The sequence below is a fragment of the Balaenoptera ricei genome, chromosome 13 (assembly GCF_028023285.1).
Source record: "Balaenoptera ricei isolate mBalRic1 chromosome 13, mBalRic1.hap2, whole genome shotgun sequence".
Classification (NCBI taxonomy): Eukaryota; Metazoa; Chordata; class Mammalia; order Artiodactyla; family Balaenopteridae; genus Balaenoptera; species Balaenoptera ricei.
In genome coordinates, this window is record NC_082651.1 from 11,088,304 (window position 1) to 11,106,562 (window position 18,259).

An 18,259-nucleotide genomic window follows, 5' to 3' on the forward strand; every position below is an offset into this window, starting at 1 on the left:
GGGTACTTCACGTAGGTCTCAGGGGTGCCAAGGAGCCCCACCCCCCCCAGGCAGCTCCATCTCAGCACAGCTGAGGCTTGTCCACCCCCCCAGGCAGCCTCCAGCTGACCCTCCCTCCCACGAGGCCCTTGTCTGGGCCAGCAGCCCTCTTCCTGGCTCTGCCGGCAAAGCAGCCAGCCTGTCTCTTGCGCTCTAGACCTCGCAGGTGGGGCTGGGACGTGTCTGCTGGATTTCTCAAACTGCAGGGGACACCTGGAAGGCTCTGAAGTCTTTCTTTAAAGCCCCTTCCTTCTGGCTTGATGCGAAGGGAGGGTTCCCCACCCCTCCCCTTGGGCTCATCTCACCTCCCCCAAATCTCTCCCCCAACCTCAAAGCCTGACTCCTGGGTACCCTCAGTATGGTGAGGGCTCGGGCTGCTGAAATTGTGCATCGTTGGCGGGCAGAAGTCAGGGGCCGGGTGGGGTCATCTCTGTGCACACCCTGCCTTCCCCTCCCCCGGTGCTGCAGTGCTCAGTGTTTGTAAGATGGGTAACTGCTAACTGCTCCAGGGGTAGCACATCCGTGAAGTGTAAGGAAGGATTAGGGGCCATGGAGAAGAGGCTTCATTCCAGCGTTCCTGGGGTGTGGCCCAGGCTGGCCACCAGCCTCCTGGTTCAGTCCCTGCATTCAGGTCTGGAGAGACAGGGCACTAGGAGCTCAGAGCACAGGCCCTGGGTCCAGGGGGGTAAGAGGGACACTGACCTTGACCACCCAGAGAATTCAGGTATCACCTGAGTTATAAAGTTGCCACCATTATCAGTTGATTCTTTGGGGTAAGTTGTGCCCTTTCTACTCAGCCCACGTCCAGTCCTGTGCCTTAGTTTTCTCAACCATAAATAGGTAAATAACAGTGTCTATCTTGTAGCTAATACATGTGAGTGCTTAGCACACTTCCCAATTTATACTCAGAGCTCAATAAATGAAACTCTGTCCCCTCAGGTAGCCTGAGCAGGCCCCTAGCCGTATGGCCCTTCCTTTGCACACCTGGAGCCAGACGGAACTACACTGGCCAGCCACCCGGGACCTGACACCCTGGCCCATGTAGCATTTCTCTGGCAGAATCTGCCACTCGTTGCTCATGGCCTTTGCTCTGGGATGGCCAGGCTGGCAGAACTCCCAGGGCCTCCAATCTGTCATCCCTCCTGCCACAGGGACAGCAAGGACACTTGGATCACATCTCCTGGGAGACGGAGCCTCCCTCCCACACACCCACAGGGAACGCGGGCTGACAGCGTGCCCAGGAGGAAACCTCCAGGGCCACCCGGGTCAGGGCATCTGAATCAAGCCCTGGCGGGGCTTCAACTTATGGGACCTTGAATCAGCCACAGAGCTTCTCAGAGCTTCATCTGCTCAACCGTGAAACAGGGATGACGGTCCCCACCTGCTTCAGGGAATGTCGTAAGAACAGATGAGACTGTGACCTCGAAGGGGCTTTGTTTCACACATAAAGTAGGATGAGCATTGTAGGATCTCAGCATTTTACAACTGGGAAAATATGTAATATACTTCTCTCTGTGGCTATTTCTGTCTGTCACCTGCTGAGTGCCACCCCCCACCCCCCAGGTTACCAGAGCCCACATTGATGCTCTGAACTGAGCTCCTTTGAAAAGTCCATGTGCAATGCCCTAGGCCAAGGTTTCTGGATACTAAATTCAATGAGTGGCAGCCTTTTCCAATTCACAGGGGGAAAATCAGTTAATTTTTTTAGGACTATTAACTTCTGATCATGCTGGACTACGTAATTTGGACTAAATTCCCAACTGAGGACAACTAAAAGCTGCTCAAAAAATATATTTTTTAAAGTTTGATTCAGGGGTATCAGGGAGCAAACAAGGCAGTAAAAAAATCACAGGGCCAAGATCTGGGAAGAGAAGGAAACCCGGAGATGTGTGCTGGCAGCTGGGGTTACTTTCTCCCTAGGGGGTCTGCTGATCCCAGAAGATACTGCAAAGGTGCTGGGCAGAGCTGTTAACAGCCTCTGGGACTAAGGAGGTCAAAACTAGGCCCACCAAGAGCAGGGGGTACCCGGCAAATCTTTCATGCTTTGGGTTGGGACCCCAGAGGGTTTCACCCCCAGAATATGAATGAACTAGAAATAGACAAGTGCTCCAAGGGACTGCAAATCATCTCAGTCCCTGAAAGTAAAGTAAAACAACCTGGTTTGCAGGATCCCAAGGCATCTGCCCGAGGTAAACATAATCCTCATGGAGCAAGGTGATTTCATTCTGTGCCTCAAGTTATTTCTACAGGTTTTCATATAAAATGTGTGGCACTCAATTTTTGCCAAGTATGCGAGGAGACGAGACAATACTAACAAAAACCAAGAGAAACAACAGACACTGGAAACAGACTCACAGAGGCTCTGTATTAGGGAGTTATTGAACTTTAAAATAACTATACTGAGTTTGCTCAAATACATAAAAGATAAGATAGGCAATTTTGATAGAGAACTAGAAATGATTTTTTAATCATTTTCTAGTTCTATTTTTATCCCATCAATCTCATTCTTAAAATGCAGGGTGCTACAGTTCCCCACACAGGGCAACAGATGAAAAGCAAGCCAAGAATCCTCTGGGAAAAGCCCAAAAGAGGCGACTGTGCTACATTCAAGGATGCTGGTCTGACAGTGTGCTTGCAATAGTGACAATACATTGTGTAGGCACCATCCCAATTTCTAGTAGCAAATTTGTTGCTGGTTTGCAAGATGCAACTAAGCGTAGACACCCTCTGAAACTCAGCAGACTCTAATCTTGAAGGGCTTTGCTCCTTTGAACAGGGACCCATCTCCCTCTTCGCTTAAATCTGCCCAGACCCAGCTCTGCCCCTGGCCCAGAGAAGTCATGGCAAAAAAAAAAAAAAAAAGCAGCATTTGAGTATTTGTTTTGTGCCAGGCCCCTGCCAAGGCATTCCCACACATTGTCACATTATTCACAACCCTAGGAGGCGGCTATGACTATTTTCCCCATTTTATAGGTGGAAAAACTGAGGTCTAGGGGACCCACGGACCATGTTCAAGGTGCCCTGGTTACCAAACGTTAGAGCCAGGTGTGAACCCAGGTCTGCCTGCTCCCAGTGTGGGCCCCACTCCCCACCTGCTGATTGCTGGGGTGACCCCTGGATGCCTGTGGTCAGAGAAGCCCTTGGATTCTCCTCTCCACACTCACTCACTAAGCACCAACCACATCCAGGGCCCTAGCCTGGGAGAGCTGAAAGATCCAAGGCCAAGACTTAGCCAAGTGAGAACACTTTAATGGATCCGAGGTCCTATCCACCTCTTCTTCTCTCCCCTCCTCTTCCCCATTTCTGGAACTCAGGGTCCAGCACGCAGGGAGGGCACAGGGATGGACCAGGGGTGATGCCCAGTCACGGGCATAGGATTGAAGAAGGGCCACAGTGCAAAATCCTCTTGTGGCCACCAGATCTCTCCTGGGAAAGCTGGGTGGCGACTGTCGAAGAGGGTACCTTCTGGGGAGGCGAGCGGGAGCCCCCGCTCCAGCCCACATCCCAGGTCCCTCCTTAGGGAGTCAGTGCTCAGAGAGGAGCCGCGGGACAGCAGTGTGACTTCCAACCCAAGGTGCAGACGGGGGGCTCAGCCTTCACACGGGCCTCCCACATCCCCTGGGGGCCAGACATCCAGGCCGGGGTCTGTGGAGGGTCCTGCCCCCTGAGCAGTGGAGGGCTCAGGGGCCACGAGGCAGAGCCTGCAGCCGGCCCAGGCCCAGGCCATGGTGGCCCCTGGCCTGCTTGGTGGCTTTACCTGACTAGTGTGGTTGGGCAGGAGGGGTCCCTGTGGCCGACAGGTAGTGGCAAAAGGTAAAGAGGGGACAAAGGGGGGAAAGGGCTTCCCTGGGGGGAGGAAGTGAGGGCTGGGGAGGGGACAGAGTGAAGTGGGGCAAGTGGGATGTCAGAGGAGAGGAGGAAAAGGGGCAAGGAGCTTGGAGAGGTGTGGGAGGCATGGGCGGGTGGGGGGGGGCAGATGGGACAGAGTGGGGCTGGGCAGGGCCTCTGTCCTACCCCAGGGGCTGAGGAGGCTCCACTAGGCGGAGAACAGGCCCGTCCTGGAGCTAATATCTTGCGGCAAGGAGGGTGAGGGAGACACACCTGGAGGAACCTGTTGGCTCTGAGATCCAACAGAAGGTAAGTGTGTTTTTGAGCGTGAATGAAGGGGTCGTGAGCAGAAAGGCGTACAAAGGGAGTAGCAAGATGGGCTCAGGGAACTGGAATTGGGGGGCAATCCAGGCCTGGATGCCAGCCTGGGCTCTGGTGGCAAAAGCGACAGCAATCCTCTGGTCCAGGCCAAGTCGGCAGGGAAGGCAGGCAGCCCGGGGCCGCGGGCATCACCTTGCGGCCGTATCCCTGCTGTGGATTAAGAACAAACAGGGGAGGGGGAGGGGGAGGGGGAGGGAGGGGGAGCTGAGCTCAGGCCCATCGGTCCCAGCCAAGTCCCAGAACCCTCCTGCCCTCCTGGGCCCTGGAGACCCCAGATCCCAAACCCTTCCCTTCCCTTCTCAGCCCCACCCTTGGGCACCAAGGAATTAAGCGGGGGGAAGCTCACTCACTGGGGTCCTACAGCTTCAGGGAGGTGACCCGCGGGATGTGGAAGAGCTGAGTCTCCTCAGAGCTGGCGGAGCTACAGCATCGCAGGGAACGAGGGAGTGAGGCCCCCAGGCCAGACCCTGAGCCCCGCCACAGGAACAAGCCCAGAGCCCGGAATCTCCTGCCTCAGAAGCTCTTCAGGGGTAGCAGGAGTGCCCCAAAGCTAGGTCTGGTGGATGTGCTGCAGCAAGAAGGATTCGGGGCAGACACACGGAAGAACTTTCTGGCCCTGGAGCGCCTCAGATTGTGTGACTCTTCAGGGTTGGGCGTAAGCCTCCCCTGCCTGCAGGTCTCAAGAGGGGGTGCAGCAGGGGCCGGGCCCAGCAGCTGGAAGGGCTCCTTCCTGGGCCCCTGCGGCACCCCACAGGCCTGGCGGCCTCCTCACCTGAGGCGCTTCCGGATGGGACGGAAGTATTTGGAGGTCTTGACAGCAAAGATGATGCTGGGAATCAGGAGGAAGGTGCACCAGCCCAGGCAGAACCAGAAGGCGTTCTGCAGCAGAGGCGGCGAGGTCAGCGCACCGTGCCTGGGCACTGGCGTTTTCCCACCCCGCTCTGCACCCCCACTCCCCCCGCTGACTCAGTGTGGGGCACGGGGACGCATTCTCAGAGCTGAGGGAAAGGACGGGGGTGCAGGCCCGGGGCAGGGCCCCGCTCACGCTGCCCCTCCCATGGGGGCCTCCACGTCCACGAGCCCTGATGGGCTGGGGGGCACTCACCCAGGGGTCAGCTGCCATGTCACACAGGATCACACGGCCGTTGTCCAGCGCTCCGGAGAGGGGCTGGCAGGTGGCGATGCGCTGAGTCACCTGCGGTGTCAACATGAGGCAGGTACATGCAGACACACCCAGACCCATAGGTGCTCAGAGGGAGGCTGACAGGGACACAGACAGGCCCAGGGACACAGCGGGGAGCCACTGCACAGCCGAACACAGACACACGGATGTGGCAACACAGAGAGGGGAGGACACGCTGCCATCAGCTCATCGCTCACCTCCTGCCCTTCCCACCCCGTTCACCAGCCTGGGTTAAGCCCCTACTGTGTGCCCAGAGCTGTTCTCTAAGTCACACTCTCACTGGGAGGCGACACGTGTGCACACACACACAATGCACTGCACACAAGCACATACTTGCACACACACATACTCGCACACGCATGTTCAGACACACTCAGGGTTAAGCGAGACCCCTGCCGGTCCATTGTGGGTGGGAGACAGCCCGCAGAGGCTGTGATCAGCAAGGGCCCGCAGGAGGAGGTGGACTTCGAGGGCAGGGTGGGCCTCAGACAGGCTAGGCGAGGGGACCAGCACCAGGAAGGGCGGGGGGCCAGGTGTGGACGGCATGTCCTAGAGAGCCACAGCCAGCCCGGTCCACGTTCAGGCCTCAGAGAAGGGCTATGGCAGAGGTTGGGGGATGGACAGAACCCAGCCAGCCAGATGCCAGGTTTGGGAGTTTGGGTTCAATCCTGAAGGCCTAGGGCACCCCCAGGGGCTCTCGGGGGGCAGAGGAGGTTGAACAGCTGGTACCGCTGGAAGCTCGCCTGAGGCCAGGAGGGTCTGAGCCCCCCACTCACCTCCTCTCTCACCCAGGCCACGTACTGGGAGAAGTAGCCCATCTCCCGGGTCAGGAAACACTCACTTTCCTGCAGGAAAGAGAGGAGCCCTGGGCTGGTCGAAGTCCCAGGGCCAGCAGCCCTGTCCCCCATGCCTGGCACCATCAGGACAGGCCGAGCTGGGTTTCCTGCGAGCCACGGTGAGGGGGCAGGGCTGGGCAATCCTGGGGTGGGAGCCCTGTGAGCCTGAACCCTTCAACTCACCTCTGACTCTGAAGCCGCCCCCCCACCCCTGCCCCATCCTCCCACTCACATTCTTCAGGATACGGGTGGCCCAGGTAGGCAGCTCTCCTTCCAGGTGAGTGACTCTGTCCAGGACATTTGAGGTCTCCGGCTGGGGGAGAGGAGAGAGCTCAGTCAGGGAACAGCTGCTCATGCACTCATCCATTCATTAACTCAACGTGCGACACACAACGTACTCACCTTGGGATGGGCGATGTTAGGCCCTAAGGACAGAGGCCAAATATGGTGGTCCTCAAGGATCTGCTCACCCACCCTTCCCACCCCACCCTCAACTTCCAGGGGGACTGGGCAGAGCAGGCGAGGTCCCAAGCCAGCTGGGCCCGCACGTCCTTCCTCCCTCTGCTGCCCACCTGCTCCACCCCACCCCCCCCATCCATCCCCAGCAGCCACCTGGAGAAGTGGGGCAGAGGATGCCAGGGCATGGACACTGAGGTTGAGCTTAGCCTGTGAAAAAGAGAGCAGGGCTGGTCAGGGGACGGAACTGGTAGGAGGGAGGGTTCCCAGCATCCCTCTCCTCTTCCTTGCCCCCTCCCTGCATCTCCTCTCCAGGTCCCAGACTCCTTGAGCCTCCAGACTTACCACAAGGCTCTGCTGGAGGAGGAGCTTCTCCTGATGGAGGTTTCTGAGCCCCTGGGCCTCCTTCTGCAGCTGCTGCCCCAGCACAGTATTGCCCTGAGGGGAGACAGATCAGAATGGCACTCTGCCCGGGCCGAGACAGCCTTTGCCGACACGTCCTTCACCAAACTGTTCGACCAGACATACTGGAGGGATGTGGAGAGTGCTGGAATCGGAGGTTGGGCTCAGAGGCAGAAAACTGAGGCCTCCTTAAGTTCCTTGGCCAGATCTGGGTTTGGGGGCCTGAGCCCAAGTTCCAAGTCCAGCCCTAGCTTGCTCTGCGCATCGTGGGGGGTAGGGGAGGGGTGTCTATGAGATGTCTTGAAGAGAACTTTTTAAACTCTCTATATTTGTAAATACAAAGTGCTACTTTTTCCAGTACATTTTAAGCTTCTAGAGGCAACTGTCATGATATCTGATCCATCGGGCTGTCCTCACAGCATCTGTCCCAGCAGATTCCACAAGCGGTGTGCACCTAGCAATGCTTGCCCAGCTGTGTGATGTCAGACCACATCTGAAGTCATCTGATCGGAGGTGGGTGATAATCCACTTTAGAGATGAAGACACTGAGGCCCAGAGATGAGGAATGATTTGCCCAAGGCCACACAGCCAGTTGGTGGTAGAGCTTGAGCCAGAACTGATGCTACAGAACCCTTCATCCCAGCTGGGGGTCCAGAGTCTCAGCCCTCGGTGGCAGGGACCCTCAGTCCCCTCCCCAATCCAGGGACTCCCACCCCATCCCCCCTCCCAGGCCTCTGGCTCCGGCCTGCCAAGTGGGGTCTCTGCTCCCTTCTCACTTGGGTCTGGGACAGTCTCTCCAGCTCCTGGGCCAGCTTCTCCACGCTGATGTTCACCACAGGCTTCTGAATCTGGAGACGGACAGGAGAGGCCAAGAGGGGATGAACCCCGGCTCCCCCAGCCCCAGAATTCCCAGTCTTTTCAAAAGCACCCACACCAGCTAAGTCTATTGTGACACATCAGTCACAGTGGGTTTGACCTGAAATTGTGAAACATGAGATATTTTCCATTAGGAAAGAAGAAAAAATGAGGCGCCCTCTGGTGTAACCCAACGGAGAGGTGACGTCCCACCAGCATTCGGCACAGCAGTGGGTTCAGGACCATGGACAGCAACACATGCTGTTGGGTGGAGACACACTCATTCTCGCCCAGCCCAGGGGCTGGCACCTGGGGCACATGGTCTGGAGACATCCCCAGCAGAAGAGGCCCCAGGGACATGTGGAGGAGTCCAGGGACAGTGGAGGGCCAAGACAAGGTGAGACAGCTCCCCGACCCCCAGCTCCTCTGCAGGCCCCTCTGCTCTGTCGTGGTCTGGCCTGAGGTGCCCACTGCTGACCTCAACAAGGAAGCCTGGGTAGTGGATGCTCTCGAGCCCACTGCTCTGCAGGGCCTCCAGGTCCTGGCGGGCGGCTGGGCTCAGCAGGTCCAGATTCTTCACGTCCACTTTGAGTTTCTGCAACTCCTGCTGCAGCTTGGCAGTGTACTGGGAGGGAGGGAGCAGGGTGGGGCCGTGCTCAGTGGCTCAGCCAGGACCCCAGAGCTGCTATCCTAGGTGAGGGGTCAGCAGGCCCTCAGGGCCCTCCTTCTGGGTATCCAGGGCCCCTACCCTGGACACTCCCAGCCCCACACAGGCTCCCAGCAGGCCTCTGCTCCCCACCCATCCGCAACTCCACCTTACCCCCAGCAAGACCCAGCTCTCCTCCAGCACCTATCTGGCTACTGGAGAGCAGCACAGACCTTCCCAGGCCACCCAGAAGAAAAATAGCTTCCCCGGCCCATCTTTATCACATCACCTCGTGTTAAGGTCTTCACAGCACCTGTGTGCTATTTACTTATCTGGGTACTAGTTTACTGCCATCAGCTCCATGAGAATGGCACCTTATCTGCCCACTCTGTACCAAACCCTCAGCGTCTAGAGCAGAGGCTCATGTGTGGTGGGTGCCGTACAAATTTGTTGAATGTGTAAAAATGAGTGAATGAATGAATGAGTGAATAGACACAATCATATTTCTAAGACAGAGCACAGTTTAAAAAGGGACTCGACATTTTCCAACCATTGCTGGGAGAGATTTAAAGGGCATGAAATTCAGCCCCAGTGTTTCACAGGTGAGAGGCTGAAGACAGGGAAGAACATCAGAGGATGGAGCCCCGCTCAGCTCACCTCTCGCCACCCCCCACAGTGCCTTCCCCAGGGGGAGAAAAGGCCCATGCTCTCAGAGGCAGGGGTCTCAGAGCAGCATTTCAGGCACCAGTAACACACAGGTAAAGGAGATGTCTCAAGGCGGGCAGAGTCCTCCTGGTGCCCGGGAAAGCACACCTTGTCTTAATTATCTCTACATCATCAGCTCACTATTATCTCCTTCGAGGACAAGTTCTCCTAAGGTCACATTTGGTTTGTTGCCAGATGGCCCCCAAGGACTGCCCAGTCCCTCTGGACCTGAAGCCCTATCTGTCCAGACTCTTCTGTGACCTGGACCCCTCCCTTCCCTGGACCAGGGCTGAGAGCCCTCCCCTTTCAGCCAGCAGAGCACAGGGCCTCGCCTCTGCTCAGGCCCCCTGCTGCAGCCCTCCGCGGCCAGCCTTCACCCTGTGGCCTTGCACCAGGACAGTGCCTGCTCAGTGGACCTCTCCTCTGATTAGAGACGCTGAAAGAGGAGATGGCTACGGCATTAAGGAAACTGCCGCAGGCTATAGTTTAAGGCATGGATTTGGGACTGAACTCTGGACCACTTGGCTAAGCTACGCTGCAGACTAGGAGCAGGTGGTGGGTTCAAGAGGAGTTGGAAGGTTTCTGGAAACAAGGCAGAATCAGGAGTTAGCAGTTTAGGAGGGGTGGGGGGAGAAGCAGGTGGGAGAAATGTGGTTTTCCCAGGATATGCTTGGGAAGGGCTCCTGGGGGGCCCTGGGGGCCAAGGCAGCTCTCCTCCCACCTCATTTAGGCGTGAAGAGAGGAAAGGAGGGGGTGTTTTACAGCTTCTGTGCACCCTCAGGAGAACCACATTCTCAAAGTACGTCTCCTCTCATGAAGGAGCACCTCCTTTTCTTTGTTCTAGAACTGTCTCTTGCCAGTGTGAGTAAAGTTCTCCAGTTCTACATACCAAGTTCTGGCAAAGCCCAGTGGTTAGGGCACAGGCTGTGGGGAGTCCTCCTCCAGTGGTACCCAACTTCATCACCGTCGTTTTCACTGTCACACCCCCTCGCCAACCTCCCCGCTCCCAGCTGGAGCATCCAAATCAACGCCTGTCCTCAGTCAGGACACACAGCCTAGGCCTCTCACTCACCGTCACCGCCCTGTCCGGCCTCAGCCGCTCCTGTGTCCGGTTCTTCCGGGAGCACAGTGCTGAAAGCTGGTCAGAGCCTCCAGGCATTCACGCACTCACCCACACACTCTGGAAGCTGCCCTGGGCTCTAGCCCTGGGCTCTAGCCCTGGGCCAGGTCCTGAGCTTGCACCTGGGTCCTCTGCCCCTGAGGCGCCTCAACTGCTCTTGCAGACTTCTTGGGTTCAAGGAGATGGTCCCTCCAGCAAGGCAAGACCAGAAGAGGGGGGATCTGCAGGAGGGCTCCCCACTGTGTTCCAGAAGGTTCTCTCACCTGGCTGATATCCAGGTGCTTCTCCAGGTCATAGGAGTCATTGAGCTGCAGGACCGTCCAGAGCGCAGCCCCTTGCTTGCACTGCCTGGGGAGGAACGACAGGCATCAGAGATGAGAGGAGGGAGGGCAGGTGGGGGCTGACGTCATCCTAAAGGGATGCCCACCTCAGCACCTCCTCACACCCCGTCCCCCAGCCCAGGCTTCCCGCTCACTGATAGGCCAGGAGGACGCTGAGGTTCTTCTTCAGGCCCAGAAGTTGGGACAAGTTCATGGATGACGGCAAGTTCCCCGGGGTGTCTGCAAACTGGGGATGGGGCACAGAGGAACGGGCCTGGAGCGGGGAGTGGCGGGCAAGGCCACCCAGCTTCCCAGGGCCTAGTCCCACGCCGCCCTGGCACAGCAGAGACCACAACCCTGTGACTCCAGCCCACACCTGCCTCTAACTCAGATCACTCCTGGGCCCTAAATCCTGGCAGGGACCCTCCCCATGAATCTCCAGGAGGGTGGCCGGCCTGGTCTTCAGCAGAGGATCCAGGCCAGCATCTCGGCTCACCTGCTCAATGTGATAGGGAACAAGGATCCCCAATTCCCAGACTCAGTGTTAGGAGGGCAGAGGGGCTCAGGTCTGGGTGCCATCCTTCGAGGTCCCTGCCTGGGGCCTGGGCAGCCTTCCGGGGACTCACTGGCTCTTTTCTCTCACTGGTGCTTTTCCATCTCTTTCCTTAGCCGTCTCCATCATTCCTCCTGTCTCTCTCTCCCTTTTAACCCCTCGGGCTCCTGCTTCCTTCTAAGCCTCCTGCTCTGCCCACATCTCTCTCCACGTCCCTCTGGGCCCCAGAGCGGGGCAGGCCCACCTCATATAGCTCCCCGCTCTCCCAGCTCCGGCACACCAGGGTCTGCACGTTGCCACCCACCAGGAAGGTGGCGAAGACAAGGAGGATGAGGGGCGCAGCGAAGAGGAAGCTGAAGCCCACACCCCTGGGGAAGGCGGAGGGACAGGGTTGAGACAGGAGGGAGGATGCCCTGGACCATGCCCTCCATCCCCATCTCCATCCCAGGGCCAGCGTGGTCAGTGAGTCAGCCCCGGGGCAGAGCCCTTCGGGGAGGGGAGCCGGAGGACTGAGCCTCCAGGGCAGGAGAGAGGACTCAGAACTGCTCACTGCCCCCACCTCCTCCTCCCCCCTCCCCACTCTACCGCTGGTGCCCTGGCTGGCCCTGGCAGCCTAGAGGAGAGCGCAGCTGTTTTGCTCAAAGAGCCAGGGCTGCCGGCCTCTGGGCCGAGGATACATGGAGGTGACCAGCTCCAGAGCTCAGCCTCAACAGGGCCACCTGGCATGGCCAGCCATGACCCACCAGCAGAGGCAGCAACCTACAGCATCTGAGTAGGACCTGTGCCACTGACCAAGGCTTCTTTGTGAGAAGGCATGGCCCCATGCCAGGATTTGAGGCTTGGAGAGTGAAACATGGGCTGGATTTCACTCACCCCTTTGGCCAGGCACCTTTACACAGTGACCCTCCTGCACAACTGAATGTGGCAGCCCTGGCCATAGAGACTATCTAGTTCAGGGCTGGCAAACAGATTCTAGCTCTGGTGCCACCTCCTAATGGTAGTGCTGCCTGGACACTGGGTTAAGCAGGATTCTGAGGCTGTATCTGGGCTCAGAGAGAAAAGGTGCCTATTAATTATTAAAGTTGCCACTGGCGTGGGAAGGGGAAGTGCTTCTTATTTGCATTCCTGCTCTAGGCCAGCCCTTTTATACAAACGAGGACACTGAGGCCCAGTTGGGTTATAATTTGCCCAGGGCCACCCAGCAAGTCAGCCCAGAGCCAGACCAGAGCTCAGTCTCTTGATCCCCAGGACTCGCTCCTGCAGCTACACCAGACGCTGCCCATGGGCATGAGAGGAATGTGCCAGCCCGGGGGCGGGGGGAGAGACCCTCCCCCTCTCCCCAGCCCTTCTTACACCATGAGGAAGCGGGCTCCAGCCTCGCCCTTGGCTTCCGAGTGGCTGGGGTCTTCCCTGTTACAGAGCCCCCAGATGCCCAGGTTGAGGCCCAGCAGGTTACAGACCACCACAAGCAGGACCACAGAGCACAGCACGCAGCCCACAATCCACCTGCCACAGAGAAGGTGGGACGTCACGGAAAGGGCAGTAGTGGGCACAGGAGGGGCTGGTGGAGGACCTAGGGCTGGGTGGGGCCACTACCCCAAGGCTGAGGCTTCAGAAGTGTGACTTCCTATAGGGTCCCCAGGCTCAGATCCCCAGGGCACACAGCCAAGGTGGGGACACGGAGGCCCAACGAGTGAGGGGTCTTGGCTTAAATGGAGGCGGAGACTTAGTATAAGGAGGGTTGATGAGGGCTGGAAATTGGTTCCAGGGTGGCTGAGGAGCTGAGCTGCCCATCCCACCCGCCCCCACGGGTTCCCAGGCACCTGTATTTCTCGTATCTCTGCACCTCCTTCAGGTAGGGGCGGCTGCTCTGTTCCATCTCCTCCAGTGCTTGGCTCCAGCGAGCAGCCGCCTCCCAGCCTGGGAATGCTTCGACCAGTGTCCTCAGCTCTCTAGGCTGCTGGGCCACCACCTTCTTCAGCTCTGCCCAAAGCAGCAGGGGCTTACGGGATGGGGAAGACCCCCAGGGGCCCAGGGAGGAGACGGATGGACAGAAAGAACATCTGAGACGCACAGAGGTGGTTTGCTCTCTGTCCAGGCCCCGCCAGGAGGACAGCCTCCACCCCCACCCCCCACTACCCCACCCCTCTCTCAACGAGCCTCGTTGGTAGGGGTGGGTGGGGGGGCATCCTAGACAGCCAGCCTGGCCCCCGGGCAGGGCCTCACCTCTGATCACGTCGGCCGTCTGCAAGGCAGCCAGAGCCGGGAGGGCGTTGAAGGTACTGTTCTCCTGCCGGAACCAAATGCAGCTGTGCCTCCTGCTCTCCGCCCGGGTGTCCTAGCTTGGGGGACCCCTGCATCACCAGGTCCAGTGGGAGAGCATCCCCCCTCGGTGCTCCCAGCCCAGGAAATCAAGAAACAGGCTTCCCTTTGCTCTCTTGGTCAATGCCTTCTTCTCCCCTCCCTCGGCCTAGCCTGACTCAGTTCCCCCAAACATTGCTCCTTTCTGTCCCCACCCCTCTTGCTTAGACTATTGCAGTAGACCCCTAGCCATCCTCTTATCTCTCCCAGCCGCTCTGCACAGGACCGCCAGGTCTATTTCCCTAAAGTCCAGCTCCAGTCTATTCTTCCAGCCTCAGGCCCCATTTCCCTCCTCCTGGAACATTCTGCTCTAGTTACCCAGCACGACTGACTCACCGTTTCCCCAACCCCGGCATTTTCCAGGCCCCGGGTCACAGGTGCTGACTCATGCTGCACCTTCCCCCACAGCCCGTCTCCACCCAGGAGAGCCCGCCTGTCGTCTGGGGCTCAGCTTGCGTGCTCGCTCCTTGGCCATCCCAAGACCCCACCCACTGAGGGTACTAGCTCTTCCTTCTGAGCTCCAGGCCTGCCTCCCCCACCAGACCCCGTGCACACAAGGACCAGCATCGCGAGCCTCCAGCCCAGGGTGCCACGTGGTAGGTGAGGCCCTGATGTGACCCAAGTCTTAGGTTCAACTGGGTTCCCACCCCCAAAAGAGAAAAACTGAGGCCCCTCACATTTGAGTTCCCAGCCAGGTTGCGAAGAAGTCAGGTAGACTGGGGCAGGCACTCACCTCCTGGACCATGCTGGAGAAGTTGGCCTCTGGGACACCTTTCAGCCGCTGCAGGGCGTCATCCACAGAGGGCACCTGAAATGGTTTGAGGGGGTTGTTATGACAAAGTCCACGGAGAGGCCTGGGAGGGGTCCTTGGGGAAGGATGGGGGCAGAGGCCTCTGAATACTCAGTGTCCTCGTGTGCGAGATGGGGACCACCACAGCCCCGAAGGCCCTGCGTGGCAGTGAGAACTCAAGAAGCGAAGTCACATGAGGCTCACGGCACAGCGCGTGGCCCAGGGAAGCTCTCACCCCACTGCCAGGATGACCATCATTAACCCTGGGTGCGTGGAGAGGGGAGGGGCAGCCCAGGGAAAGGGACCAGGAGTCCGCTTCAGGAAACACCCGGAACAGAGGCTGCCCAGGGATTCCTGGAGCCGCGGGCAGAGCAGCCCCTTTCGCCCCAAGAGGCCTCAGTCCTGGGCCTGCACCTGGCTGAAGTCAGCTCCCAGCTCCAAGGCGTGGGCTCTGTCCAGGGCCTCTGCACAGCCCCGGCAGCCGGGCTCCTGCAGCAGGGCCAGGAGGCGCTCCCGGTGCCCCTGGACAGCCGGCGCCAGGGCCTGCTGCCCCTCCTGAAGTTCCGTGGAGGTGGCGTTCAGGGCTCGGAGCTGGTCCACGGAGACCTGCAGGGCTGCGAGACCCACATTTGGACTGAGTGGTCTCCACTGCTGCAGCATCCTCGGAGACCTTGCAGGAGGCAGAACATCTTTCCCTCCCAAACCCAAGGAACTGGTGGTCCTTAATCTCTGTAGTTATAATGGAAACTGCCCTGGGGCACGTTAAGCCAGGAGTGGGCAAAGGTGCCAGAAGGGATCCTAGGATAAAGCCGTGAGAAAGTCAGGGGTGGGGACCGCTGACTTAGTGTAAGAAATGCAGGGCTGGGCGAGGGCGGGGCCTGCCCCCCAACGACACTCACTCTGGCCCAGGCTGAGCACGGAGGCCAGGACCTCATACACGGTGCTCTTGAGCTGGGTGTGGATCACGTTCCCAATGCTCCTGCTGACACCTGGAGAGCACAAGGCAGTCTGCAGGGCTGGCCCCCAGGAGACTAGGGGCCTCCCCACCCAACCATCCTCCTCCCCTGGGTTCCGGAGGGTGGTCTTGCGGCAGAGTGGCCGCCGTGCTCCCCAGCTGGACCCTATCCCCGCCTCTGCGAGGGTGTGCCCAGGTGGAGCCCGGGATGAGGGGATGAGAGGCCTCCCCAAGGCAGGCCTGAGCTGGAACCCTCACCATCCAGTTCCTCCAAGACTTGCTCCTGAGGAAGGGAAAACTGCTGTGCCACGGCCTGCAGCTCCTAGGCAAACACAGGACCGTGAGGCTGCTCTTTCCTGTCACTGGACGCCCCGGCTCCCGTCCCTTCCCCAGCCCTTATTCCCCCACTACCCACCACAACTGGGCCTCCGTCCTGAGAATACCATGGGTGCTGTCATGGATTACAGTGAGTCTCCAGCAGGGGGCAGTCAGGTGCGTGCTGGAAGGGGCACCCTCTCTAATTTGCAGGCTATGCACGAATTTGCAGGACCTACCCTGCTCTGTCCTGCCCATGGCTGGTGCTCATGGGGGGCATGTGCGGGGTTACTTGGTGCTCACCTGGGGGACACCGGAGACCAGACCCCGGAGGCTGAGCAGAGTCTCCGGCAGGGCCTTGGCACTGGGGCCCATCTGCTCATGCGTGCGCTGGTTGGTGACAAAGGCAGTGACCACGCCGATCCTGCAGGGATGGGGGAAGAGGAAGGGGCTGGCTGGATGCCCGTGGGCACCTTGGGCCTCGGCCCACGCCTCCCGCCTGAGCTGGGCGCCCCTCACAGCAGCACGAGGGTGGTCAGCAGCAGGAAGGCCACGAGGGTGCCTCGCTCGCAGGCCATTGTCTTGTGCTCCATCTTCACTCGGCCCCCACAGCGCCGGCGGCAGCGGCAGCAACAGAAGCAGAGCCCAGCGGTGGGTACCACCAGGAGGTAGAGGCCGGTGATCACGGCACACACCACGTAGCCTGCCTCATACCGCACCACCTGGGCAGGGCAGCAAGGCGTGAGGGGCTGTCCTGACCCTCCCATCCCAGCCCCCTCCCGCCTGACTCCAGAGGGAAACCCGAGGGGAGGGAGGCACACGCGGGGGCGGGGCGGCGGGGGCACTATGCACACATCTCGCATCTCCTTTAACTCTTGTGAGGGGCACCGTGTCCTCAGTGTTATTTACCATCCTACAAACAAGGGAACTGAAGTCCAGGGAGGCGAGGGCTCCCTGCAAACCCCACAGCCGCTGAAGGGCAGAGCCGTGGTTAGAAACCAGGTCCGCGGACTGCAGTGCTCACGGAAAAGGGGAAGGGATGCCAGAAACCCCACCCTGGGGCACACCCAGCAAGGTGGGCTGAGCCCAGGAGGCCCTTCTCCTTCTTCGGCCCCTCGTGCTCACCCCTGAACGCCCTCCCCCGGCAGCGCCCCCACTGCTCACCTCATCCGCCTTCACGGAGGATGGCTCATTCAGCAAGGCCTTTATCAGCTCTAGGAAAAGAGTCAAGCTGGGTCTGGGGGCGGCGACTGCCCTGCCCCTGTGTCCACCCCCGCTGCCAGGCAAAGGTGGGCTCTCCGAAGGGGGTCCTCCCACCACCTCGGCACCCTCGGAGAAGGCGGTGTCACCACAGCCCGGAGCCCCTGTGCCTCAGCCGGGCTACAGGAGGCTGTGTCTGCAGGGAGGCCTGGCTCACCCCTCCTCCTGGGCCCCCCAGGTAGGCCCTGCAGCGGGGAAGCCGGCAGCCCGGTTAAAAGCAGCGAAGGGGCCTGGCCTAGCAGCAGCCCTTCCCCTAAGAGGCAGGGGACAGGCTGGGAGCTGTCCTGCCGCCCCTCCCGGTCCTCACAACCACCACGGCGCCACCAGACCCAGAGAAAAAGCTCAACCAGCTCTTGGAGAACTTTGACTGTAACTTCCTCTACCTTAGGACAGAGAAACCGCGGCTCAGAGAGGAAAAGGGGCTTGTCCAAGGTCACACAGGAAGGTGATGCCCTGGGTGGCCGGGCCTTCTGGGGAGGAAGATGGGGCGGGGAGTGCTGCGGACCCTGCCCTCCAAGTGCCTGCCGACGGTGGGTGCGCCCCTCGGTGGAGAGGAGATTAGGGTGCAGAGTGGGGACCTAATACCCGCCGAGGCCCGCCCGGGGGAGGGGCGCACTCACCGGCGGGAAGGGGGTTCAGCTGCACCACGGAGAGGAAGCGGCGCACGGTGCCGTAGAGGGGGTCCAGGGGCCCCGGCGCGCGGACGCGAGGGGCCAGCCAGCGGGTCTTGGCCGCCGGGGCGAACGCCAGGCGCTCCGCCGGGCCGAGGGCCCCGCAGTCCGCCGCGCCCGCCCGCCTTAGGGCCAGGGCCAGGGCCAGCCCCAGGCCCAGCAGGGCCGCCAGGAGGCCGGGCGCACGCACCATGGGGTCGGCCGGTGGGCTGCGGGCCGGGCGGACGGGGCTCAGGCGGCCGAGAGTGCGGGCCGCGCACGGGGCAAGCCGTGCATCCTTCACCAGCCTCCGTCCCGCTGCTCTCGAAACCGGCCCGACAGGTTTGGGCTACCTGGGCACCCGCCCGGAGCGCGGCCGGGGCAGGGGCGGAGGCCTGGGCTGGGGGTGGGGTTTGGGGGGTGGGGGGCAGGGCCTGGTCCGGACCCGCTCCCAGCGGCCTGGGGTGGGAGCCTGGGCGCCCTCTTCCCTCCCCAGGTGCTCCTGGGAGGGCTGCCTCCGGAGCTGGGTGGGGAAGGCACCTCAGTATCTCTGGGTTATCTAGGATGACCCAATTTCAGCTATTACATCCTGCGCCCAGACGCA

At 60.0% G+C, this 18,259-nt stretch overlaps 1 protein-coding gene across 4 annotated transcripts; it reads right to left on the reverse strand.

Moving 5' to 3' along the window:
* Positions 1-3,267: 3,267 nt before the first annotated feature.
* PROM2 (prominin 2) lies at positions 3,268-18,028 on the reverse strand. 4 transcript variants are annotated; one of them, XR_009506400.1, is made up of 24 exons: positions 17,626-18,013; positions 16,910-16,959; positions 16,265-16,467; positions 16,049-16,169; positions 15,689-15,752; positions 15,375-15,464; positions 14,890-15,089; positions 14,419-14,493; positions 13,551-13,614; positions 13,148-13,307; positions 12,678-12,830; positions 11,569-11,692; positions 10,927-11,018; positions 10,715-10,799; positions 8,459-8,605; positions 7,902-7,973; positions 7,069-7,161; positions 6,880-6,933; positions 6,500-6,580; positions 6,208-6,276; positions 5,354-5,443; positions 5,021-5,127; positions 4,599-4,816; positions 3,268-4,395 (listed from the first exon to the last, which is right to left on the reverse strand). XR_009506400.1 is itself a non-coding variant. In XM_059942413.1 (24 exons), exons 1-23 carry the CDS (start codon positions 17,867-17,869, stop codon positions 4,606-4,608), a joined length of 2,502 nt encoding a protein of 833 aa, XP_059798396.1. In that variant the 5' UTR covers positions 17,870-18,028; the 3' UTR covers positions 3,268-4,395; positions 4,599-4,605. The 4 variants fall into 4 exon arrangements, 2 of the variants coding, with proteins under 2 accessions (XP_059798396.1, XP_059798395.1); XR_009506399.1 differs by having other exon boundaries at positions 3,268-4,398; XM_059942413.1 differs by having other exon boundaries at positions 4,599-4,669; positions 17,626-18,028.
* Between the last annotated feature and the right edge of the window lie 231 nt (positions 18,029-18,259).